Source organism: Chinchilla lanigera, unplaced genomic scaffold, assembly GCF_000276665.1.
Source record: "Chinchilla lanigera isolate Chin_1 unplaced genomic scaffold, ChiLan1.0 scaffold00026, whole genome shotgun sequence".
Lineage (NCBI taxonomy): Eukaryota > Metazoa > Chordata > Mammalia > Rodentia > Chinchillidae > Chinchilla > Chinchilla lanigera.
In genome coordinates, this window is record NW_004955427.1 from 25,196,660 (window position 1) to 25,223,613 (window position 26,954).

The window sequence follows — 26,954 nt, forward strand, 5'->3', positions numbered from 1 at the left end:
GCGCTCACCACCCGAGGCTCCCCGTGCGCTGGGGGCCCACCCTCCAGGAGCCAGCAGGCAGGAAGCTAGCCAGCCAGAACACAGCACGTATTTTAAAAAGTGATCTGGCAGTCACCAGAAAATTTCAGGTCACCTCTCAGATATGTAAGGAACTTAACAGTCTTTAATTTTCTAGCATAGCAGAATTATCCTCAGGTTTCCCATGCCTCTGACTTTCCTAGTTGTAACTCAATTTCTGTTGCAACCCCCATTATGCCAAACACTGAACAACAATTTAAGGAAACAAATCCATCTGCTTCACTATATCCTTGTAGGTTATGGGTTCCCCCATGCAAGTGAGATTCCACTTGGCCTCCTGCAGGATGGGTCTAAGCCCCAGTGCTTCTGTGCGGCCAAGGGGCGGAGGGAGAGAGGATGTGGCACTCAGGTTCCATGCAGCATGGCCGCATCCTCCTCACCTCAGGCAAGGCTGTTCTAATTCAGCAGTTTTTGGCTTCTTGGTAGGGAAAACACTGCCCAAGTCAAAGCCAGCTATTTATTGCCCCTACACAGATTGAGTTTTCCTGGGCTGGAGGAGGCACATGGGAACCTGGATGTTGGTGTGCTCCAGAGAGTGCCCAGGTGCTTCTCTCCCAGCCTTACGCTGACTCCTAATTTGAGCGGATGGTGTAGTAAGCAACAGAAACCCCCAAAATGTCTGAAGGACTGGCAGCCAGAGCCAGTTCATGCGTTGCTTTCTAGTGAAGGCAGCAGTGGAAAGGTTAGAGAGAGGCTCCCACGCCTCAAGACGCAGAAACCGCAGAGTAGAAATGGCTGGGGATGCACCCAGAGGGGAAGGCACCTGGGCCTGACTGACAGGGAGCAGCTAGATGGTGACTCTGTGTCCCAGCCCTGGGAAGGCTGTGGAAGGAGACGAGGGTGAGCCCAGGGGAGTCTAAAGAGGAAAGACGGGAGAGCCACATCCATGGGTTCGGCCCCCGGAGGACTGACAGAGCTACAACTCAGTAAAATACCCACAGCAGTGACTAAGGACCAGCTCGACATTCCTCCACACCAGAGCTCCCAAGAGGAAAACCCATCCTGAGGCAGGGAACTAGTATCAGACCCCAAGTTAACCTAAAGGAAGTCCTCAGAGCCAGGACTTGAAGTGTAAATTGGATTCAGTTTCCGGAGGTGGGATGTCCTTAAGTTATATTACTTGCAAAACCTGAGTTTGTGTTGTAACAAATGTGTGCCCATCTGTGCAGGCTCTCTTATGTTTCCTCATTGGTAATTGTTTAATAATCACTTTTCAGGCCAGGAATATAGCTCAGAAGCACAGCACCTTGCTTGGCAAGCGCAAGGTTCTGAGTTCGATTTCCGGTACCCTCCCCTGAAAATTCACTTTTCATTGTAATAGTACCTGTACTCCTAACATCTCTCATGGCTGTATAGAATTCACCAGGTTTCTTTGCCTTCGAGGTTTTAGCCAGGTGGCTTCCTTGGGTGTTTTTTGTTGCTGCTGCTTTCAGGTTTTGTTTTTGTTTTTTACTATTAGTCATCCAACAGCAAATGTTAAGTGCAGACAGCTTGCTTTTTGATGTATTCCTTAGAACTGTTCTTTACCTCTCTTTCAATTTCCTCACCCATTGCAAGTATCTGTTGAGCACCTGCGATGTGCCTGCCGCTGTTCCAGGTGGTTGGGTGGGGATTCAGGGGAACAGCACTGAAGCCTGCTATCACAGAATCCATGCCTGCGGGGAGGGAAGGCCCAGAAGACACGCACAAGTGATAGTCAGGTAGTGATAAAAGTAGGAGAAAAAAAGCTGGGCATGATGGCACACACCTGTAATCCCAGCATTCTAGAGGCTGAGGCAGGAGCATCTCCAGGAGTTCGAGGCCAGCCTGGGCTACATAGTGAGACCCTGTCTCAAAAACAAAACAAAACAAAATGGGAGAAAAAATAAAATAGAGAAGGAAGTGAAGGTTGCATAGGGGGCTGCTATAGACTAGGTGGTCATAGAAGCCATTCTCTCTCAGGAGACCTGAAATCTGGATGAAGTAGGGGAACTAGGCCTGGGAAAACCCTAGGGGAAAGAGTTCCACAGACACAAACAGCAAATTCTATGTGCAAGAATGAGTCAGAAATGGACAAAATATATATCCCCAGTACATCCCAATTTCAGTTAGCCCAAAGAAGGTCTTGGAATGAAGGAGAGGCAACAGCTTGGCCCCCAAGAACACAGAACTGAAGCCAAACAGCCTAGATTTGCTTCCTGACTGCCATGCATGGTAAATGGTGTGACCTTAGATCTCTCTCAGTTTCTCTATACCTCAGCTTTCTTACCACTAAAACAGTGAAAATACACCCATCTTCCTAATGTTTGTGAGAATTAAATAGGCAAAGCACATAGCACACACCCATCAGCTGTGACCATCACCACCAGGTTGTAAACTGAGGGCAGAGGCAGATGTGTCTGCTTTGCTTACAGCGAGATCTCGAGTACTCAGGCAAGCGGTGCACAGCACATGACATTCAACACGTCGTGGTGGAATTAACGGTGGATGAGTATGGTGCAAAAAAGGTGATACCTAAGGGTGATACAAATTTATATTAACCTGAACTGGTAACAAAAATAAGATAAGGACTAGTCTGTTATTCATCTTGGGGTAGGACAAGGCTCCCCATCGAGGAAGACGCTGTGAGGGGAGACTAGGAGAAGCAGGAGAAGCAAGAACATCTTTAAGAAAATTTGGGCAAAGGCAACTGTAGGTGAAGTCTCAGGTTTTGAGCACAGGGCACACAGTGTTCTTTGGTTGGATGTTGCGTCCCTTACAGCCCCGCGATGCAGGAAATGTGCTCATGCCGTCAGAGTCATGATCCAATTTGCAAAGGCCAACTTTTTCGGAGTGATTGTGCCTGAACATGCTGGCCCAAGCCACCAGGAGGTTGGCAGGCCACACAGTTCAAGGCATCGGAGCCCCGTATGTTTGCACACAAGCTGCGATTTGATGATTGTCCAAATCAAGAAACCAGGAGGCTCACTGCAGTGAGTACCGCTGCCCCCACACTTGGCGGGGGAGGAAGACATAGAAGAGGCTATTAGCCTCTTCTATGGGGTGCATGGGGTGTTCTGAAGAAGTCAGGATGCTAAGAGGAATGCGGTAAGTTCCACCTGGGGTCTGAGAAGTATCTCAGGGAGGCAGCCTCTGAAACAGAAATGGAAAGGCCTGATGTCTGCAGAGCAGAGGGACCTGAAATAAGGATGGAGATGGCGAGGGCCAGCTCCACAAGACCTCCTAGGCCAAAGGAAAGATACTGGGCTTCATCCTGCGAGCAGGGAGGTGCCACTGAGGGGTTGGAAGCAGGGAAGCCACTTTTGTGTTTCATAAAGGTTACTCTGAATGTTTGCCGTGGACAGAATTAGGAGGGAAAATATGTTGGCAGGAAAACAAATTAGGAGGAAACCAGGTAAGAGAGGGCAATGCTTGAACTCTGGGATAATGGCAGCCAGAATGATAGAAAATGGAAGAACTCCTGATCCTCCATAAGATCCAGGGCCTGATGGTGCCCAGTTCTGGACGGAATGCTGGTGCAAGGACTCGCAGAGAGAGCACTTTCGGAGGTGGCGTAGTCAGGGTTTACAAGGGAGACAATACAGGACACATAATTTATAGGATTATTTTAGATTTTTTTTTTTTTGGTATCGGAAATCAAACTCAGGACCTTGTGTTTACCAGGAAAACAGTGGTACCTTGTGCCACTGAGCTATATCCCTGGCCACAGGATTGTTTTATAATAACCCAAAGAGTCATATACAAAGAGAGTGCAGGAAATCTGTCCACACACTAAAGACAAAGAATCCAGCGAAGGGCCTGGATCCCATGGCAATGTCCTGCATGAGTCCGGCTGAAGACCTAGAGCCCATGAAAATGCTCCCTACAAGTCCACCTGGAGGCCGAGGCCCACAACAATGCCTCATGCAGGCCTGTTTCAAGGATCTGCACTAAGAAGGCCCCAAGGCTAGTGGTGGAAGCTAGAACAGCTGTTGAAGGATCTGTTCTAGCGGGCTGAGGGTTTGGCACTGGAGCCAGGAAGTGACACTCAGAGAAAGAACCAGAACTCCCCCAAAAAGTATCACAGCCATCATCAGCAACAACGAGGTCCTGAGCTCCTCCAATGAAGAGAACAGCTGAGTCCACATCAGGAAAGCCAGTACGACAAGCTTCTCTAAGACACTGAACAGTGCACCATCTCCACCTTCAGAGCCACGAAGTGATGCTCAGAGTAAGGCCTGGAGTTCCCCCAAAGTGAACCATAGCTATTCCCAGGGACAACAAGGTCCTGAGCTCCTCTGAAGACGAGAACAACTGAGTTCATATCAGGAAAGCCAGCATGACAAGCTCCTCCAGGAGAACCAATGGCCCCAAGAGAACAAACAGCTCCCAACAGCTTTGCTTCTTTCTCTAGTTCTTCTTTTTATTTTGCTGGCAGCAATCCTCAGGTGGGCCTTCCACGTCCAGCACCACACTGACTCAATTCAGCTGGATGTTACAAGGTGACCACCAGTTGTCAACCCACCACATGAGGAGCAGGCGCTTTGCTGGGGGAAACAAAAGGCATGATCAGTTGAGTCTAAGGGGTGTTGGGTGTCATGTGTCCCTGGAACATCTGGGAAAAAATGTCCAGTGAGACATTTGTGTTAAATGCAGTCAATGTGTAAATGGTTCTATAACTTTGATGAGGAGGATGTCCTAGAGATGTATGTTTGATAGCAATTTAAAGATATATGGTAATTTTGAAAAGATGCAGGTGATAAGATGATATAGAGGAGATCGAGTAAGAAGAGAAGTAGGCCCAGGACAGAGTTCTAAGAAACCACAATGTTTAATAGTTGAGAGGAAGACATAGAGCCAATAAAGAAATCTGAGAAGCAAGGAGTGGGGACAGCAGAAAACCCAGAAGAGTGTAGATCCAGGGTCTAAATTCCATCAGAAAGAACAGAAGAGTCCACAGAGGCAATGCCATAGAAAAGCCAGGTCAAATTAAGCCTGAGAAACACCCAGGAGCTTCAGTTACCTGGATGCCTTTGCTGATCTGAGTGGAGTAGCAGAGCAGAAGAGGCCACATTAGAGGAATGAACATGAGGTGAAGAAACGGAGATACCATGTGCAAACACCTTTGCAAGAAGTTTGCCTCTGAAAGGGCAGGTAGAGTTAAATGACACCAGGGAGCAGGCAGAATCAAAGGAAGACTGGTTTTCCCATTTTGGAGTTTTGGTTTGTTTCCTTTGAGTAGATGAGAAGGATCTGGAGAATGGGAGAGATTGAAGATTAAGGAAAAAGAGGGCATATTTATAGGATTCCTGACAGGGCAGGAGAAAATGCACAAGCATTGTCAAGAACAAGGATGCCTCTTTCAGTGTGACAAGAGGGCAGCTCTTTCTGAAGATCCATCTGGGAAGGAGCCATCACCCTGTTTCAAGCTAGGAACCCTGAGATGTTTGTTTGCCTCTGTTATCTTCCAGTCAGTCAAGGTCAGCAATGTTAATGTGGGTCAGAAAGCTGAATCTCTTCTCCCATCATGCCCCACAGACAGCCATGTCTGCAAGTTTCCCTCCTCCACGCTACTTCCTGTGGCTTTTTCTTAGTGTCAAAATAGAACCAGGGAAGGACCATTTTTGTTCCAAAGAGAAATTACTGATTTTGTTCCCAGGATGTGCCAACTTCTTTAGAGAACTATGTTCTGCCAGTTTTGACATTTGTAATTTCAAAAATTCACAGTAGGCAATTAAAACAGCTTGATAGTGAAAATATATAGTTTGATGTGTGGAAAGAAACGGACATGTGTGTGTGAAAATACATGGACATAAATAAAAAGTGTATGACAAAGACAGCATTTCCAACCCTCAAGGAAGAGGAGAAATTACTGAAAAAGTAATGTTGATATAAATAATCAGGGACTGGGAAAAATGAACAGAACCAATATCTTACACTTTATCCAAAATAAATTACAAATGCACCCAAATTTTAAATGAAAAAATGAAATTAAAAAAAGAAAAACATTGACAAGTATTCTTTTAAACCTTGCAGTAAGAAAGGCATCATACACAAAGTATGAATGGGGGCTGGGGATTTAGCTCAGTGGCAAAAGCGCTTGCCTGGCAAGCGCAAGGTCGTGAGTTCAGTTCCTGGTACCGGAGAAAAACCAAAAGAAAAACCAAAAAAACCACAAAGTATGAATGCAAGAAAACATGAAGCCAAATACTGATAAATCCAACTACATAAAAAGTTCTAAACTGCTAATAAGGAAAAGACACTGTTAGCAAAATTTAGGAGCATGCAATTATTTCTATAAACTCATTTTATTTTAAAACAGCATATTATGAAAAATGTGAACGCTAGAAATGTGTGTGCAATGAAAACTATTTCCCTGCCACTAGAGAGTCTCCAAGCCAAGTGTGGTAATGCACACATAGAAGTCTAGCATTCTAGGAGGCTGAGGCAGGAGGATCACAAGTCTGAGTGCAGCTTGAGCAACAGCAATTAGTGAAACTATATTTTTTTTAAAAAAAGAGTCTAGAGATGTAGCTTAGGGTGAAAGCCTTGGGTTCAACTTGTGCTGCAAAAAATAAATAAATAAATAAATAAAAAAAATAAAAAAATAAAAAAAAAAATCCTAGCTACTCCTCAGCCACCTGGTACATTTTTTTCTTTTAGTATCCTCCAAGTAATAGTCTATGCACATGTGAGCACACACATCACATATATGGAAATATATTTCTATATGATCACAAATCAATCTGTCTCATCTTTTTTCATAATGTACTTAATTATTCTTTTCTTTTTCTATTGGTGTATGTTTGCAGTACATGATTACAGTCCTAGTGTGAAGTTGGTCTTTTACATTATACATCTTGAGTTTTTTCATCCCATTTCCTTTCCCTATTTCCCCATTCCCTCCATCACTTGGTCCCCATCTGTTTAACAAAGGATCTGTCTCCCTATTTCCTACTACTTATCTTTAATATTGCTCTTTATATTTTGTGTTTCTCATAGAAGAGAAATTGTGCAATATTTAAGCTTGTGTGTCTTATTTATTTCACTTAATATTATGCTCTCAAAGTGCAAAGGACTAATATCTGAAATATATAAAGAATTCAAAAAAGTTAGACCCCCCCAAAAAAATAAAAAAACCAATCAAAAAATGGGCAATGGAAATGAATAGACACTTCTGAGAAAAAGCACAAATGGCCAATAAATATATGAAAAAGTGTTTAACATCTCTGACCATTACAGAAATGTAAATTCAAACAACACTCAGATTGCATATTACTCCAGAAGAAATGGTTACCATCAAGAAATCAAACAATAGCAAATGCTGGTGAGGCTGTGTGGAAAAAGGAACCCTTCTCCATTGTTGGTGGGAATATAAATTAGTACAACCATCGTGGAGACTCCTCAAAAAACTAAAACTAGAAATTCCATTTGACCTAGCTATTCCCCTTCTAAGAATCTTCCGCCAAAAGTGTTCAAGACATCACATTGCCATTATTTCTTTTTTATCATTATTGTAAACAATGGACGCCATATTTCTTTACCCACCCGCGTGAACTGATGTATCTACAGGATGTAGGTCATGCAGGAAATTTACAGATAAACACAAAGCTACGAAGCTGCCCTTCATTGACATGGCCCCAGTTACAGAACAAGCAGACATTTGATGAAGGCATCCAAAGAGATGAGTCCAGTGTTCAAGGGGGAGATCAGAAACCGGACATTTAATTTAGGGAGAGTCATTATGGAAATGTTTTTTTAAGACCTTAGGGTTCAGTGAGATTCTCTAGAGAGAAAAAAATGGAGACTAAGGAGCACATGCTTGAGTTCTCTAACATTTAAAGTCAGGAAAGAGAGTGGGACACGAACAGAAATTTAGACTACATGTCACTGATAGAAGTAGAAGACAATCAAGAGATCGTGATGTCCTGGAGCCAACGGGACACAAGGTTCCAAAGAGAGTAAATAAATCATGTCAAGTGCTGCGAGAAGCACAGGAGGGTGAGGACCGGACGTTAACAATCTGAATTTGAGGGGATAGAAGCCAGAGTCCAGAGTCTGCAGAGAGGAGCTGAGGAAGTAGAAAACTCTTGCAAGAGATTGTGCTATTAAAGTAGATGAAGAACATGGGGTCTAGGGGCAATTTTCCAAAGTTGAGATAGAATTAAAGCAGGTTGACACGCTAACCAGGGCAATCCAGCATGGAGAGAAACAGGCAACACACAAATAAGGGCAGAGTAGCTCACCCACAGTTTGGGACCAAAGGCAGGAAGTGGGGAGGCCCTGAAGGGGTAGTGGAGATGTCGTGGTCTGAAGAAGAAGTGCTTTTGAGAAGGATTCTGTGTTCTGAGTGAAATTAGAGGGAGCTTGTCGGCAGAGCGAGGAGTTGAACTCTGGAGGAGAGCATGAAGTAAGACCATGGTATGAAAGGCCGAAGGAGTGGACTGCAATACAGAAGCCTAGCACGCCTGCTGGGCAGGGGCGGGCGAGAACCCAGGAACCTCTAGAGGGAGCAGGAAGCTTGGTTGTGTGTTTTGTCCAACCAGGTCTGCTGGCTGTGTACAAATGCCGAGTAACCTTTGAGTTGGGGTTATTCAGTCAGTGCTTTGTTAAGCAAGTACAGTTGGGGAGCCGGGGCAAAGGAAGTGAGGGTGTTTGCAAAGGAGTGGGCCAAGGATGGGTGTGAATCTAAGCTGGGTAAGTTGAGCAGTAAGGAAAGCCACGGAGGAGGGGCACTAGAAGTCTGTGAGCTCAGTGACTTCGAGGCCCAGAGGAGGGAGAGATTGGATTGAAGCTGCAAGACTACTGGCACTCAGCAAGGAGGAAGTGGCAATCATCAGGCTGGGGTTGAGGTGCTGGAGGTGGTGGTTCCTGGGAAGGCAGGGTCTGGGCTGTGGCCGTGGTGGGATGGGAGTCCACAGTGACACACATGGCTCACAGCTGTCGCTGCTCCCTCCTGTAATGCAGAACTTGAGGAGTCAGAACAGAGGTGCCCACCCTGCTTGACCAGTTTGGCTCAGAAGTATCTGATCTGGGAGTGCTGCCCCACGTGGGTAAAGCTCAAGGCAGTTCTCTTCGAGCTGGTGACAGACCCCTTCGCAGAGCTCACCATCACCCTGTGCATCGTGGTGAATACAGTCTTCATGGCCATGGAGCACCACGGCATGAGCTCCACCTTCGAATCCATGCTGCAGAGTGGCAACATCGTGAGTGACCTGCCAGGCACTGCCTGTGCTGCTGGGGCTTTGCATGGGCTGGGAAGTGCTGTCCTTGGCGAGTGCTGTTCTCACTAGCTGAGGACACAGCGGCACTGTGGGAGATATGTGGACACTGAGCTCAGGAAGCTGAGTCTGGTGGGCCCAGCCTGCACTGGGCAGAATTGTTTTGGGATAAATAAGCAGGAGAAAGTGGGCAGAGAGAACCCTGGGCTAGGAGCAGCCAGTTCCCCTTTCCAGAACATAGGACAGCCACTGAGTTCTCTGGATCTATGTGGGCTCTACCTTGAAAAGAGGACAAATGTCACTTTCCCATCTAAAGACAACCTGGGGAGTTGTAAGTTTCCTTCCAATTTAATTAATGTTGATGACTGCAGTTAACAGCGTCTGTGATTTTCAGTGCTGTCGCTGAAGTACAGAAAGAGTGGAGGAGGAAGAGGGAGGTGGAGGGAGGAAGGGAGGACGCATGGAAATATACTTGCTCCTGTAGCAAAAATCACAGAGTTGGAGCTTTCCTCTTGCATCTAGTTCAAACATAATATGACTTTACATTTTCTTCCACTAACTTTAGTATTCTTTGCTTTCAACAAGGTAAAATCCACACTAGATTTCACTACATGCTAAATGAAGTATCTTGCTCAGAGGAGGTACCTGCCCCAAACCTTACTCCACCCACAGGAATAGTAATAATAGCTAACTTTACATGAACACTTGCTCAAAGCCAGGCATGGCCTCAGATGCTTTTCATGGGTTATCTAATTCATTTTGACAGCAAGCCTCTATGACAGAGACTATTATTAACCTCTTTCACAGACAGAAAGACTGAGACATAGGCGGTTACATCATTTGCCCATATCATAGATGTAAGTGGTAGCACCAGGATTTGGGGCCCAGCAGACTGCCTCCCAAGCCTGTACCTGTTCCCCCAATGTCTGAACCACCTCACAGGCCCTGCTTGCATGGTGTGTGTGTGTGTGTGTGTGTGTGTGTGTGTGTTTGTACACTTATGTGTGTAGGGCACACATAGTAAGCAGAAGCTAGGAAGGATTGGGGTCTTGTCTCCAGCTTCATGTTGGTGTCCACTTCTCTAAGGATGGTTTACCGGGTCTGCAAGGACATACATCTCCTCTGACCCCTCAGAGGCTGCAGCCCAGAGTAGAGAGAGCCCCTGAGGGATCAGGACTGCTCTTCCCTTCCTCTTCCCTGGAAGCCTGCCCCTTCCCCATAAGCCAGGGGTGGTAAGTGGATGCAACCATTTCCAGAACTCTGTGCCTCATGGTTCAGCAACACCAAAGCCGAGAATGCCTGTTCTGCTTACAGTGGAGATGAAAAGAGAAACCAGGCAGTGGGCATTCTGGCTTATTTCCCAGAAGGCGGCGTTAGACCACAGAAAACCTTGTGGAATCAACCTTGGAGGCCATGCCCTTCTCTTACACTGGAGAAGTGGAGACAGGAGAAAAAAAGGTCTTTCCCATTGTGTCAGGGCACAGGGCTATTGTTTTAAAGAGACAGAGAGGGAGGGGGAAGGAGAGAGAGAGGAGGAGATGGGGAAGAGAAGGGGAGGGGAAGGGGGGGAAGGGGCCTGTGTTGTCCCTTTGATGAGTCTGGTGATTCGTGAACATTACCATGCAGTTTCCATCACCCTCACATCACAGAGGAGGCACCCGCCAAGGCTGCACAGCTGGTGAGAACAACCAGAGCAGCCACCTTCCAGGCATGCCGTGCCAGCTTGCCTACAGAAGCGCTCGGTGGCTGTCCTTTGAACCATGCAGTCTCAGTCTTGTGGCATTAGAAAGTCACCAACAGCCTATTTCCTTCACAGGGAGAGGGACCCAGCTCCGGTTTCCCAGGCTCATCGTGGGAGCCAGGAGAAAAAGCGGCACCTTGCTTTCTTCTTTTCTTGTCTCCTTTGCTGCTGGATTTTGTATGAGCTGAGCCTGATCCTGACCTTTGTCCATGTCAGGATTCTGTCCTATTTAAGATGAGTTTAAAGACACTCAGAGCCAAAAAGAATCTTAGAAACTATGTATTAGCCTCTTCTTAACCGCTGTATTTATAAATGAATTACTGTTTGCCAGGCCCTTTATTAAGAACTGCATAGGTATTGGTTCTCCATTACATAGATGAAGAAACCAAGATACACTACTTATCCAAGCTTATACAAGCTAGGCTGAGCTGGGATTTTTATCTGCTCTGTGTTGTCCCACAACCCATGCTTTGAACTACGCACTAGACTGACTTCTCGCTGACATAATTATATAATAGTAGTCATCCTGATGGTTATCCACTTACTCCACTCCTACCACCACCAAAATGGCAAAAGGGAAGCCTGAGTTCTACCGCACATCACCCACACACATTCAGAAACTCTTCTGTTCTTCCTCATGGACTGTTTCGTGCCCGAGCCTCGAGGGTCTGCAGACAATCCAGAGTGGAATGGAACACAGTTAAAAGGAGTTGCTATTTTGTAAAACAGATTTGTTCCCTCTGCTCCTTTTGTCATTGCCAGCTGGTCCCAGTGACCCCACTGTGATGAAAACTTATTTCTACCCACAGGTCTTTACCATATTTTTTACTGCTGAGATGGTCTTCAAAATCATTGCCTTCGACCCCTACTATTACTTCCAGAGGAAGTGGAATATCTTTGACTGCATCATCGTCACTGTGAGCCTGCTGGAGCTGAGCATGGTCAAGAAAGGAAGCCTGTCTGTGCTTCGGACCTTCCGCTTGGTAAGGTCTTCCCCTAGGCAACTGCCCCTCAGATCCAGGAAAGCCGACTCCTAGGGACAGGCGCTGTCTTTTGGGGGCTCCACCAGCCAGTTCCCCTTCCTCTCCTGTGCTTATGCAAGGGAGACAAAGGATAGCTTCCACCAGCCTGGAGACTTGGATCTCTGGTCCCTGCATTTCACTGACCCAGAGTGGAGATGTACCTGCTTCTCTGTGGGCCTTGGTCCCTCACCTGCACCAAGAGGGGATTTCCAAGCACTGTCCTCTTCTCTATCAAATAACAATAAACCACAGCAACTCATACTTATCAAGCACTTAACATATGTAAATCATAGTCCTACACCCTTGACATAACATACCTCATTTTATGCTCACAACTCTGAGGGAAGGTTGCTTTTAATATCCCATGGGTAGATGAGAAAAATTGAGGCACGGATGGTTCAATGATGACCCCCAAAGTCTCCCAGCCTCCAAGAAAAACAAGAGGCAGGCCTGGGTCTCAAATCCAAGTTGCCTGACTGCTGAATCCCTCTCCTTCCCACCTCAGAGTTCTCTAACTTCCTGGTGCCCTAAATCACAGCCTAGTCTCTCACTCATGCCAAAAGTGGCCTTCTATTATTCTGTGTAGGTTCTCCTCCAAACTCAGCTCCAGGACACCCTCTACAGGAGAAGTTCCCCTATCCAGGGCGCTCCTGCCCTATTGCCTGTCCACTACACATTCCTAACAGAGTTGCACTTGTCAGCCAAATCTGTCAGATTCCCTGGAGCTGAGTCTGGGGTCACTGGACTCTCCCAAGTCCCTGGGGCCACCTGGAAAAAGTCTGGCCTCTTGCTAGCTCTAGAGAGTAGGGAAAAGACCCAGTGAAAGGCATGGCTTGTTGTCCTTGGTATTCTCTCAGTGCCAGGTTGGAGCCCAGTGTCTAGCATGGTAAAATGAAGGCAGCGTGCCCTGCAAGTCTCTCTCTGTCCTGGGCATCCAGGGGCTGAGGAGATCATGTGATTGCATGTAACTGTGAGATCTAGAGCAGAAAATCTATCTGGAACCCTAGCACGAGGGCCTAGGAAACAGACTTGAGCCCTGGACTTGGTTTACGCAGGCTGGCAAACTCCAGTGTCTACAGGAAAGCAATATAGTGGGCCAAGGAAGAGGTACTGGCCCAGAATATTTGCCTCAGGTGAACAGGTAATTCATTCCTACTTGGGCAGATCCAGCACAACACACAACTTCAGGGGAACTTACCTAGAAATCAAGGTGACTTATGCCAAAAAGTTGGCCTATTTCCAGGCATGATGGTGCATGCCTGTAATCCTAGCACTTGCGAGGCTGAGGCAGGAGGATCACTTTGAGTTCAAGGCCAACCTGGACTACATAATGAGTTTGAGGCCAGCCTGGACTACAGAGCAAGACCCTGTCTCCAAAAACCAAACAAAACAAAACAATTTGGCCTATGCACTATTATTGTCAGTTTCCATTTTTTGTGAGAAACCAGAAATCTGTATTTTTATGTGAATTAGTTATTAATTTAATGTTTAAAATAATCACACTGTACAAACCACATAAAGCATGTTCTGAGACATGTGTGTGTCACCCACCACTGGCTGATGCCATCTGCCTAAGCTGACAGTGCCCTCCCCACTCTGGGGTGGAGAAGGGCAGCATGGCTGGCAGAACTCTGTCTCTGTGATCTGGAAATCTTAGAAGATCAGAGCTAAGCCTCGCACTTAGATGACAGATTTCTCCAGGGTCGGGAAGTGATGGCACGGGACAGGCACCTGAGCGAATGGTCAGTGTAAGACACCCATGCACAGCCACTGAGAGAACAAGAGTCCCTGTGTCTGGGATGCGCCCAAGATTGTTTTCCAATGAAACACGAATATTTTGGTATACTTAGGGAAGTGAAGTGTGCAATGTGTCTAAAGCCACAAGCAACTGAAACTTTACTTCACAATCTGGGTGTGCAAAATTCTCTAGGTGTGTGCCTCCTCCTTCTGGTCTTAACACCCTGATCAGTTCACAATTCTCTGACCAACCCGCCAATCACACATACAGTACTTCCTTAGTGTCCCACTTCCTTCATGACCTGGCTTGACTTTGTAATCCATCGGTGTTATCACACCCTTGGGAACAAACTCACTCAAGTTTCCCCTCTGCCCTTAAGCAAAGCAGTTTTTGGTCAAACTCTATCCTGAAGCCAAAACCAGAGATGTCCCTGTACCATGCCTGCACCAAACCACACAACCCAGCTAGTTAGTTTCTTTTAATTGGTAGACTTTATTTTTCAGGCCAGTTTTATATTTTCAGAAGAATTGAGCAGAGAGTACGGAGGGCTCCCCTATACTGTTACTTCCCTCCAGCCCCCACTACCAACATGGTACACTTGTTACCAATAACTCTTGAATGGTTTCCCATTTCTCTGATAATAAAATCCAAAATCCTTATGGTAGCACATGCTCAGATCCTGCTATCGCTAAGTAATTTCTTCTTGCCTGCTTTGCTCTGGCCAAAGAAGCCTCTTTTCTCTTCTTCCCACAGAACAAAACTCTGTCTCCTTTTTGGCCATTGTGCATTTATTCCCTCTGCCTGGGATGTCTTTACCATAGATTTCACTTAATTCAGTCTTTCAGAACCTTTGGCTCAAGTCACATGTCACCTGTCGCAGAGGACCTCTCCAGCCCTTCTGTCTAAATATAGCACCTGAGGATTTATCTTAGAATCTCTTTATTTTTTTTTTTTTTTTTTGGTTTTTCTCCAGTACCAGGAACCAAATTTACGACCTTGTGCTTGCCAGGCAGGCGCTTTGCCGCTGAGCTAAATCCCCAGCCCCTCTCTTAATGTTTTTTAACACAAGCATAGCATGTGAAAATAATGAGTTTTGTTTCTTCTTTTCTAATCTTTCCCCCATTTAATTCTTCTTACTACATCTCTGTGTAAGCTAGGACATCCAGGACACTGTAGAAAGTAGGTATTAATAGCAGGCATTTTCGCTGTTTTCTTGATTGCAAAAGGAATGCTTTTAATGTTTCACCAAGTCTGACATTTGTGGCAGGATTTTATAAAAGAAAAAAAGAAAGAAAGAAAGAAAGAAAACCTTATCAGTTTAGGAAATTTTCTCTTGTTAAGAGTATTTATTGTGAATAGATATTTAACTTTATCAGACCATTGCTTGTGCATGTAATATAATCACATTAAGATGATCACTTATTTTCTCCTTTAATCTGTTAAACGGTGAATTATATTAATTGATTTTTCTAGTGTTAAATCAATTTTGCATTCCTAGGACAAATATAACTTCATCACAGCGTCTTTTAAAAATACATTCACAAATTCAGTTTGCTAAATCATTTTTTAAAGAACTTTGCAGCCATATTGACGAGTAATATATGGCTTATAACTTCCTTTACTTACATTATTCTTATCAGGATTTGATGTCAAGGTATTAAAATTATACAAATCTCCATAATCACAGTTGAGGAATATTTCTCTTTTTCTGTACCTAATTTTTGAATACGATTAGAATTATTTGTTCCTTGTAGGTTTGGTAACATTCATGAGGGAAGCCTTCTGAAGGTCAAAATTTTCATTACTGGTTTAGTGTTCATAATAGCTATGAAACTAGTCAGGTGTTCTATCTCAAATCAGTTTTTCATAAGTTATTTTTTCTAAGAATTTTCCTTCCTATCTAAATTTTTGAGTTTGTTGGAATAATTTGTGCATACTATGTTCTTATCTTTTAAGGATGAATATTACCTATACTTGTGCCCCTTTTTCTTTCTTAAGAAAAATGACTTGTGCTTTTTCTTATCATTTTCATTAGTCTTGCCAAAGTTCATCAATTTAATTAGTTTTTCCAAAGAACTAACTTTTAGCTTGTTGATCCCCTCTATATCACTGATATTTTCCTATTTCAAAAAATCCTGAATCTTATCTTAATTATATCCTCTGCTCTACATATTTTGTTCTTTTCCAACTTTTAAAAATGCAATGAGGTCCATTTTTTCCCAAAATATTCATTTAAGACTTCAATTTTCTTCTAAGAACTGCTTCAATATATAGAATGTTCCTTGTTGTCTGGTTCTAAATATTTCCTAGTTTCAACTTGGATTTATTCTTTGACTCAAAGGTTAATTAGAAACATGATTCTTAATTTCAAAGCATATGTGGTATTTCTAGTTATCTTTATGCCATGGAGCCCTAGCTTAATTGTGTTATAGTCAGAGAACATATGCTGTGTGATTTTAATGCTTTGAAATTTACTGGTAATTTCTCTTTGGCTCAGTGTATTCAAAATGTTCTTTATGTGCTTAAAAAATGTGTTTTTGAGTTGTAGGGTGCAATACTCTACATATACCCATTGGGTAGGGAAATTTCATTATGTGGTACATTCTATATCCCTACTTATTATCGTCTTCTGCTTGTTCTAGCAATTACTGAGAAGATTGTGTCCAAAAATATCTCCCACTATGATTATGACATGTCTGTTTCTCATGTGGCTCTATCTGGAGCCTGTGTTATTAAGTGCATGCATATTTTAAGCTGTTATATCTTCTCAGTAAAGTGCAACTTTTATTATGAAGATTGACCTTCTTTATCTCTAGAAATATTTTTACCTTTAAAAATATCTTTGCCTGATATTAATTAAATAACACTGCTTTCCTTTGGTTTAGAATTTGTCTAAACCAAGGAATGGATTTTTACCTATCCTTTTACATGTAACCTTTGTGTATCCTTGCATTTTTTATGTTTCTTGCAAATGGCATACAATCGGATTTGAGATTCTTATTCAGTTCTTAGAATCCAATCTTTGTCTTTTAGCTAACACATTTATCCCACCTATTTCTTTGTAAATACTGATACACTGAATTTGGGGGTGTGCCCATCATTAGGTTGACGGATCTCTTCCCAACCATACTTTAGTCTATTTTGGGTTCTACTGTACATTTTTCCTTGTATTACTTCCTCTTCTACTTATTTTAAATACCCCTTTTTAATTATTTGAGCAGTTTCCTTAGAAATTAAAGCACAAGCATGATGGCACTTCTGTAATCTCAGCTACTCCTGAAGCTGAGGCAGGAAGATCATGAGTTTGAGGCCAGTCTGGGCAACTTAGTGAGACCCTGTGTCAAAAAGTGTTTTAAAGTAGGCTAGAAATGTAGCTCTGTGCCCCTGGGTTTAATCCCTAGTACCACACAGGAAAAAAAGAAAGAAAGAAGAAAGAAGGAATTATAGTGTAAATAGTTAATTTAGTCAATGTAAACTTAGCTAAAATCTTTTTTCTCTAGGATAACTTTTCATTCCAATGACCCCTTCCCAAGTTATTGTCACACTAAACATTTTTATTTTCTTTTTATAAATAAATTATAGGACTGAGAGTATAGCTCAGTTGTACAGTGCTTGCCTAAGGTCCTGGATTCAATCCCTAGCACTGCAAATAATAATAATAAAATAATAATAATAATAATAACAACACAAACTACTCAATGATAAGCATTGGTAGCTATTGTACAGACAACTCTAAAAACGCAACAGCTGAAACCAATAAAGGTTTATTCCACACTCTCAGCAGAGTCTAATGCAAGTCAGGCAGCAGCACTCGGGAGTCTTTCAGTAAGTGATTGTGCCACATGTGAAAGTGCAGCACCTTCAGAGTTTGCCTCCTGTCATGGAAAAATGTTAGGCCAAGACCTGAGTTTTAAATGGTCAAGGTTTTTTCAGTGAGGGCTCATGGTTTATGATGTAATTCAATTCCTTCCAAAACTTAAATGCTTCAGACTCTCTCTCTCTTTCTCTCTGTCTCTCTTTCTTTTGGTAGACAGGGTTGTGTTATGCAGTTCAGGTTGACCTTGAACTCACTCTGTAACCCAGGCTGGCCTTGAACTCTCAGAAATCCTCCTGCCTCAGTCTCCTGAGTGCTAGGATTACAGGCATGCGCCACCACGCCCAACCAGACCCCTTGAGTGCTGCACACAATACATTCCTTGACAAAGTTCTCAGTGCCACTTTCTTCCTTTGTTTTCCTGTCCCTATGCCTTTCTCTCAGAAATGGTGGCTACACCAGTCATGTACCCTTTGTGAAGAGTTGCAGATCTACTGCAAAATCTAACTGGTCTTCAACACTTAAAGGTTTGATCCCATTGTTTACTGTTTGGAATTTAGAGGCAGTGTGTTTTTCCAAATCTTCAAGGATCTAAACTTCTGGGCTCTATTTCCTTTCATTCCTTATAAATTAGTCTAGCATTTCCTGGCTCACCCCCAATCCCTGGACACACAGTAGTAACTATTTACAGACCCTTCTCCTAAGCCTGCTGCCTTTTAAGGCTTGGGACCAACTCCAGAACTATTGCAATATTTTTGCCACTGACTAACACGGATCAACATTTTCCAGTTTCTTGTACCAGTTTCCTTGCTGCACACAATGATTGCCCTAAGCCAATGCCACACAGTCAATGTTTCTGAGATGGTGATACCTCTTATTAAAGTATCAATTTCTACATGTCTCAAAATACATACAAGTACACTGACACCTTCCCCGTCTGTGAGTTAACATGAGAGAGGTTGATGTCCCACGGCACTTTCAGTGCTAGCAGGGAAGCTTCCAGGGGAGTCTGGCTTTCCAGGTTCTCCCACCTGGTGACATCACCACCTCCATGGTGGCTTCTCTGGAGACCACGGTAGAGGAAAGGAAAGTGCAGGGCATTTTATGGCTGTGCAAAAGTAGTGTGTGTTACTTTCCCTTCCGCTCAGCCCCATAAGTCAGAACTCAACAACATGACTCCAATTATCTGCAAGTGAGGCTGAAAAACAAGTCTTCCTTTGGGACTTGATGGAAGAAAAGTACATTTCTCACATTGATTTAAATTTTGGCTAAAAGTTGTTTATTTCACTGGTAGTCATCAACACACTTACAATTTTATTGTCCAGCATTTTCTGTGATATTTGATCAAAAGAGGGACCTAAGTGAGACCCAAGGTACTCTGTCCTATTACCCTACACCCTGACATTTTCAACAGCGCAAGCCAAATTTCATCGCCCAGTGGTGACACCCCGAGTAGAAGACAGATGTTAAGCTGACTTTTCATTCTGTTCTAGAAATAAAGCATCCTCACTAAAGAAAATTGAAAAATATAGGAAAGTTTAAGATAAGGAATTGGCTTCAAGTAATTTCTATCTTAATATATCCACAGTTACCAACTTAGTTTTTGTTTTTCAGTGTTGGGGATTGAACCCAAAGCCTCATGCATGCTAGATAAGCACTCCATGACTGAGCTACAGCCCCAACCTGATTAGAAGTTATAATGTGATAATAGGAAGAGATTCCTTTGGCATAATGCTAAGCTGGGTAGAGACTATGGTGAATAATTCAGTGGGCAGAGGTGAAGGTAGGGGGAACATGGACACAGGTGAACTGCTCTCTTCCTCTAGTGGCTGTAGGCACCAGCCAGAGCCAGCCGGGTGGTGTGACTCTATAACCCTAGCAGCAGGCACATAGATGTGTGTTGACTGACTGGCTAACAGTAGGGGCTAGTGTCTGAAGAACAAGTAGACAGACAGACAGATCCCTCTTGTTGTCCTTTATTAAGACAACAAAACATTAATGAGCAATGACTCAATTCATGTCCTATAGTGAAAAATATATACATTTGCTCATCATTTAGCAACAGTTTATTAGGGGTTTCTCTCTAAGGAGATTCTAATATTAATTTCTAGCCCCCCTACAACTAAGGGACCTGTGGAATAACACAGCCAAGTGCAGCTGAACAAGCATCACTGTCTGATGCTTTTGCTCATGGCTGGTCGGTGTGTCCCTGTGTCCCTCACTGTCCCAGATGGACAGCCCAAGGCTCTGTGTCTTGCTCTTATCCAGTGGGAGGCCCTCATCTGGCCTCTGCATTTGCACTTGGCCAGAACTGACTGAGAATGGGGACTTCGATCTACTGTGTTATTTAGGAAATTTCGCCCAACGCCTTCCACAAAAGGGCTCTGTCTGGTGCCCAGCACTCAGTTTGTATTTGCTTGATAGCTGCCTCTGGTCAGTCCACACCAGACCTGGTGCTTTAAGCTCTGCTTCCTGCGTGAGAAGAGTAAGTTGTCCCATCACAAAGAGACATGAAGACGGTACTTACTGTGTTAGGGTCTTCATCCTACTCCCTGGGGATCTGGGTGGGGGACAGAGCTGCTACAGCACTGTTCTTCCAGCACTGCACCCTCCCCCAAAGCCTGAGCTTGGCTCTCAGTGTGTGCTCTACAGATATGCACGCTCACTCACTGACAGTGTCACTAGTGACTTCATGAACCCCATAAGGCATTGGTATGAAATCTTTGTATGTCTTTATGCAAGGTGCTTTTGGTGTCTTGTGGAATTCAGCATATTTGGGTTTACAATGAAGGTCTGTGGAGTCTTCTTATCTCAGTGACTAAACCATTGATTCTACGAGAGCAAGAGCCCTCTCCCTCTCCCCGTGTGCTGGAAGGCCAGCACGGAGCCATGACATGCACAGTTGGCATGTATTAGGGAGGAAGCTTGAGTGGGCAATTCAGGGACCCTATGAATTTGGAGGCTGGGTCCAGGAAATCACAAGTGCTGCAGAGCTAGTAGGGGGTGACAGATAATGTCAACTGCCTCAAGGCAAGAAATGCCCTAAAATGTGATTAGCTAGTAGCTACCCAACACAGTGGGCTATGCTGCCCCTGAGGGAGGCTAGCCTGTCTTCAGGTCAAGAGTAAGGTGTTCTCACATATTTGTGACCCTCATCTTACCCCGGTACATCACCCCAGCTCAGGTCTGCACCCAGGCGGGGGCAGCCTTTGGCTACAGAATAGAGTGAAGATGACACAACGACGACCTCCTCCGCCACAGCTCCGGGGGCACATTGATGCTTAGGGACCACAGAAGGCTCATCATATTTTTGAGAAATCCAATGTATAAATAATTTAAATAATTTAAAGAGCAAAGTAAAAGCTAAATGAGAGGAATCAGGGAGATAAAATTGGTGGAGATGAAAGGGCATCTGGGGATGGGAAGAAATGGGAGGGGTGAGTAGGGAGGAGGAAATAAAAAGGATCAAGTTCCGAGATGGGCACGTACCAGTTCCCCACAAGAATGTATTTATTATGTAATGCAGGCATATACTAGTAGACAATATGTATGCAGTCTAAGAAAGAAAGCTCAAAGCACAGCGTCCAGGGAGCACCTGTCTTTGCAGGAAGAGCTGCCTGTGCTCTCCTCAGAACTTTGATTTTCAGCCAAGGCTTTAGATGAAAGGTGAGGAGAAGAGTCCAGGGCCTGACAAGGTCTCTGCTCCTCCGCAGCTGCGGGTCTTCAAACTGGCCAAGTCCTGGCCCACCCTGAACATACTCATTAAGATCATCGGCAATTCGGTGGGGGCTCTGGGGAACCTGACCATCATCCTGGCCATCATCGTCTTCATCTTCGCTCTGGTCGGCAAGCAGCTCCTTGGGGAGGCCTACTGGAGCCACCGGGAGAGGCTGACATTGCCGGGTGACGAGCAGCCCCGCTGGCACATGCATGACTTCTACCACTCCTTCCTCATCGTCTTCCGGATCCTCTGTGGAGAGTGGATTGAGAACATGTGGGCCTGCATGGAAGTCAGTGAGAAACCCGTATGCCTCATCCTTTTCCTGACCGTGATGGTGCTGGGGAACCTGGTGGTGAGTACGAGTCCCACGGGTCTTTCGGACGTTGGAGGAGGCTTCCGAGTCACCCTAAGAAGCCTTGACTGTGTACATGTTTATGCCCACATTGCCCCGCCAGATGAAGTCTTCAGACTTTTCAGAGGCATAGGGCACGTGATAAGAAGCATGCCGGGGGAGCCAGCCCGACTTGCAGAAATAAGCACACATGACAGAGAAGGAAAAACCCCTCTCCACCATTCACTAACTGGGTGAGCCAGGGCAAAGGACTGAATCTCCCCAAGCCCTGATTTCCTTAAAATCAAGCATTGGCACACTGGGAGAATTTTAACTTCTGAAGATGCCACACACAGATTGCCCAGAGCAGTGTCAGAACTTAGGAAAGGGGAGCTGTTCCTCGCAGAAGGAAAATCTCCCCTACGTGGGGTGCTCGGAAGATATTTTTGTAAGACAGTAAGACCTGAGTGACTTCCTGGTCCCAGCTGGGAGCAGAAGGGGAAGATGAAAGAGAGATGCTGGGAAGTGCCCAGCTGCTCATACATTTCAGGTTTGGGTGGGCCCCTCTGAGCCCTTCCTGCCCGTTAGCAACTGGCCCTAACTCTCCCCTCCCGCTGCTTATCTAGGTGTAGACATCCAGCATTGCCTGACTCTGGGAACATACGTGGTCTTTCTAAGAGCTCCCTTATTAATGCCTAGGAAATCAACCAATTTGGAATTTTTTTTTTGGTGGTACCAAGACTTGAACCCGGGACCTTTGCACTAAGCTACATCTCAGGCCTTTTATTATTTATAAACAGGATCTTACTAAGTTGCCTAAACTGAGCTCAAACTTGCAGTCTTCCTGCCTCAGCCTCCCAGAGTCCGTGTTCCTTCATGCCTGGCTTAATTTGGATTTATTTTGTGTAAAAATGTTATAGACAGGAGAAATTCAGCTAAGAGAAGGTGATGTAAGAGCACACTGAGGCCTTTTAAATCTTTCCCACCTGGTCCTGAGCCAGAGATATAACTTCTGTCTGCATCCTCGAGTCAGGGCTGCCCGAAGCTCCATCCTCCCAGGCCCAACTCCTTCCCTGCAGAGACACAAGTGCCCTGGCCCTTAGGCAAGAAGTCTGCCTCTCTAAGAACTTGTACACCCTGCGTGTCATCTCATCTTCACACCCTCTCTGACGGGTAGGGAGACCCCCGCTCCCTGCTTACAGAGGAAAAGCATGAAGTTAGAAGCCGTGAAGAGATGTGCCCAGGATTGCAGAGTGAGGACTGAAACCCAGGGCTTTGGAAATGAGGGTGGCCTGCTCCTCTCTATTGTCCTCGAATGTCCCTTTGTCACAGGGTGAACTTCTGTGGTGGGGAATGTGCTTCCAAGCCTCATTCCCCTTGGCAGGTTACCTTGGGACACCCCACGAGCCCCCTCACTGCTCTCAGAATGTCCATTCTCCCAGAGGCAGGGTACCAGTGCGTGCAGGAGGCCCAGGCTGTGACCTGTGACTGTCCTGCCATCCAGCTGCCTGCCAGGTGGCCAGGGAGGGGCTGATTCATCCATCTTGCATTCTCTACCTTCTCTCCAGGTGCTCAACCTGTTCATCGCCCTGCTGCTGAACTCCTTCAGTGCTGACAACCTCACACCATCTGAGGATGACGGGGAGGTGAACAACCTGCAGGTGGCCCTGGCTCGCCTCCAGGTGTTTGGCCACCAAGCCAGGCAGGCCCTTTGCAGCTTCTTCCGCAGGCCCTGCCTGCTTGCCAGGCCCAAGGTGGAGTCGCAGCTGGCAGCAAAACCCCCATTATCCAGCTCCAAAGCCGAGAACCACATTGCTTTGGAGGCTGCCTCAGCGAGCTCCAGAGCACTGCCCCCTCTCAGTGGGCCCAGAGATGAGCACAGTGACTTTATCACCAATCCTAACTTATGGGTCTCAGTGCCCATTGCGGAGGGTGAATCTGATCTGGATGACTCAGAGGGTGATGGAGAACAGGAGCAGCAAGTGACCCCAGAAGGACAGGTGAGAGTGCACCCCCAGAGGGCAGCCACAAGAAGTAGGAAGGCTCCAGGGTGACAGGAACTCAGAGGGGAAAGGAAATTGTGGGAGAGAGGTTTTCCAGCAGTGGGATTGGTGCAGCGCTAAAGAGTCTCCGGCAAACCAGGCATAGGAGACTTTGCCATACAGGAGCTGAAATGTGCCAAGTGCCCCAGAGGAGCTGGCTTCTCTGCAGGGCCTGGTAAAAAACAGATCACAATTCCTGAGACAGGCAAACAGGGAGCAGGGGCAGCAGGTGAGTCCCTGCCACCCTGAGGTGCTAGGACCTTGTCCTTCACAGAGCTGTCCCCTTCACTCAACTCAGCCCGTACCCTGCACATGAGATGCTAATGATATTCCTCCAATAAATGGATGTTGTCCAAAAGCAGGCTTATCTATTCTCCAGCAGCAATCAAAGAAGTCCTGATTTTACATGACTCATCTATTGACAAGTAACATCTTGGGAAAGTGACACTTCTTTCAAAGAGCTTTAAAGCACATTTAAAACTTTTGATGTTATGTATTTTTTAAATACTTTTCCCAGTTCCTTTCTACTGTAAGCCAGTGTCTCAGCTCTCACTAACCCTCCTCCATGACAAGTGTGCACTTCTGCACCAGCTGGAAGAGCAGGGATCCCAGGGTTCCTCCCAACATGGGGCTGCTGGCCAGGCCTCTCAGTGGCCTCAGCTGTACTTTGATTCTGCAGCTCTTCCATAGCCTCCTTCCTCTATGTCACCTCTCTTGCATTCCAGTAGCTGCTGTTATCAGCTGCCATTTTTTACATGCCTTTGGGTGACTGCCGAGGACAGGATGTCACTATCCTTAGAGTAAAGGACATGAGTTCTGTGATGGCTGTCTGCCTCTCAGAAGCATTTTTGCTTACTTTTGGGTTCTTTCGGGGAGACAAATGCCCAAGTTCCCTACCAGTCTGACTTCTGAACAAATAATAATGGTGGAGGCTAACGTATATTGAGCTGAGCTCTTCCTGCAGAGTGTAAGTATTAACATATTTAGTCATCAAAATTGCTGAGGTAGAGCTTGCCTTTGAAATTTTGTAGGTAGGGAAAAAAGATCAGAAACAGAAAATAACTTGTCCCAAGGTCACATAGCTTCTAAGGAATGGAGCCACAAGTTAAATATAGATCTGACTCTACAGTCAGTCTTTCTGGTCACTTCACATGAGTGTGCTTATGTGTGTGTGTTACTTGCATGTCTGAAGTCCTAGCTCTGACAGCCTGCAATGTGACCAGCAGTAACTGACTCAGGTGCCATGTGGGACCTGCTGTCATTAGCAGGAGCAACTGCAGCAAGCTGGGAGGTGTGAGGACCACCTGACACCCAGGAGCCCAAACTCTGGGACATCCTCTGAGGACCTGGCTCCATTCCTGGGTGAGAAGTGGAAAGGTGACCAGGGTCCTCCCCCAGTTCCCACAGAGGTAGGTATGTGAACTTCCTGGGGAGCGGCACCAGCCAGCCAGACACTGCCTGAGGGCTGGGAGCACTGGAGGGTGGAGATGGGCCGGGGGGTTCCAGACCTCACCAACCAAGTAACCTCTTCCTCATCCTGGGAACACTCAACACCCTCCCAGCCCCTGGCTGATCAAGACATTTCAGCTTTTACCACCATGGCCAGGACCTCACCCCTGGCTGGGTAGGGATGGGAAGAAAGGATGAGCTCTCCTCGGGCCAGTTCCTGGCCCCCTGAGCTTCCATGCCTTCATCTGTGAAATTGCACAATGATGCCTCCTTGGCAGGATTATTTTGAGGCTTAAATGAGATGCCGCTTGTCAGGTGTTTAGCTCCTGCCTGAAAAGGAATAAGTGCCCAGAAAGTGACAGCCAAGGAAAAAGGAAACAAAAGAGTGCACAAAAAAAGTCAAATATCTTTCAGAGGCAGCAGATAGACTTGGAGGCACTCAGGGGTGAGGAAATCTTCCCCATGACACACCCCCACTTTCTTTTGTCTGCATCATTGTCTTTGGCCCAAAGCAGGCAGGGGCTCGCAGGGAGGAGGGAGGGGCTCGCAGGGAGAAGGGAGCTGACACTTCACAGACTGGGTGGGAGGACTCGGGGTTAGAGACGTCCTTTGAAGGTAAAAATAAACCATGGTGTCAATTGCAAGTGTTGGAAAAAAAATCTATAGGGGAAGGGTAAAGGTTCTGCATCATTACTACCACTGTAATCATTCAAGACTTTAATTGGACACCTTGCCCCTGAAGTGGGGACTGTGTGGCTGGCACAGGGCTGGGAAAAGATAAGGCAGAAAACAGCCTCCCAGTGGCCCTTCAGCATGAGGAATGCTGGCCTCTGGCCGCACAGCCCAGGCAAGGCTGACTACAGCAGGGCAAGAGAACAGAGGGGCTGAAAAGGGACGAGGCGGAGGAAGGGTGGCGCTATGGACAAACACAAGCTGCGGGGTCCCGGTGGGTGATCATTACACTCTGTGCGTGGACAGTGTGTCCATTTCTGAGTATTCTGAGGACTCTCCAGGCTGGTTTCATTTTCAGGGTACAACTTCTGGGTGTTGGTTTTGTTTTTATTTCTCGTGCATGACCAGGCCAGGCAGGGAGGGGCTGACAGCGACAGATGGGGACCCACCCTACCATTTGGGTCCATTAGCCAAGCTATCAAGTTTACTAACCTAAGAGCAGCTTCAGCTCCTAATTGAATTCATCTGGAGACATTATAGGGCTCCAGCTGCCAGGAGGGCAGCAAGGCCCCTGCAGCTTTGCTCCCTGATTAAATATTCAAGGCGAGTGAAAGCTGAGAGTCTTTATGGGTGTAATTATAGTGTCTCGGCCACTGGCCACTGCCAGCACTCAGTCAGGGCCTAGAGGTTTGCGGCTTCACTCAGCTAGGCCTAGGGGCTCCATGGGAAGTATCAGTGCTCAGGCCCGAGCTCTGGAGGAGGCCAGGGCAGCCCCAGCATGGGACCAGGGCCCTGTAGGGCTTATCCTCTGCCTTGGGATCGTAGCCAGTTGGACCTGCAGGGACCATGTGTGGGTCTCAGGCACCTCAGAAAGCTGGTTCATCAACCTGGGCCTCTGTTCTGCAGGGAGTGGATGACACGAGCTCCTCTGAGGGCAGCACGGTGGACTGCCCCGATCCTGAGGAGATCCTGAGGAAGATCCCAGAGCTGGCGGATGACCTGGAAGAACCTGATGACTGCTTCACAGAAGGTAAATGGCAGCCTTGGGTCTCCTCAGGCTGGTTAACTAGGGCCAGAGTTTGGTCCATCATTTCACTAGGCCTCTCATGGCCAGGGCCCTGGACTGGGGTTCATAGGAGGCAGACAAACAGGGCCCTGGCAGCCTCA

At 45.9% G+C, this 26,954-nt stretch overlaps 1 protein-coding gene across 5 annotated transcripts in view; it reads left to right on the forward strand.

The window, feature by feature from the left end:
- Positions 1 to 26,954, forward strand: part of Scn10a (sodium channel, voltage gated, type X alpha subunit) — an 86,842-nt gene that overhangs the window by 39,481 nt on the left and 20,407 nt on the right. For 3 of the 5 annotated variants that reach the window (XM_005386575.1, XM_005386577.1, XM_005386574.1), the window contains exons 13-18: positions 9,004 to 9,242; positions 11,808 to 11,981; positions 21,286 to 21,645; positions 23,193 to 23,624; positions 24,932 to 25,075; positions 26,694 to 26,817. In XM_005386575.1, coding sequence (XP_005386632.1) covers positions 9,004 to 9,242; positions 11,808 to 11,981; positions 21,286 to 21,645; positions 23,193 to 23,624; positions 24,932 to 25,075; positions 26,694 to 26,817 — 1,473 coding nt within the window. The remainder of the gene's footprint in view (positions 1 to 9,003; positions 9,243 to 11,807; positions 11,982 to 21,285; positions 21,646 to 23,192; positions 23,625 to 24,931; positions 25,076 to 26,693; positions 26,818 to 26,954) is intronic. The other 2 variants (XM_013515027.1, XM_005386576.1) reach the window with 1 other exon arrangement.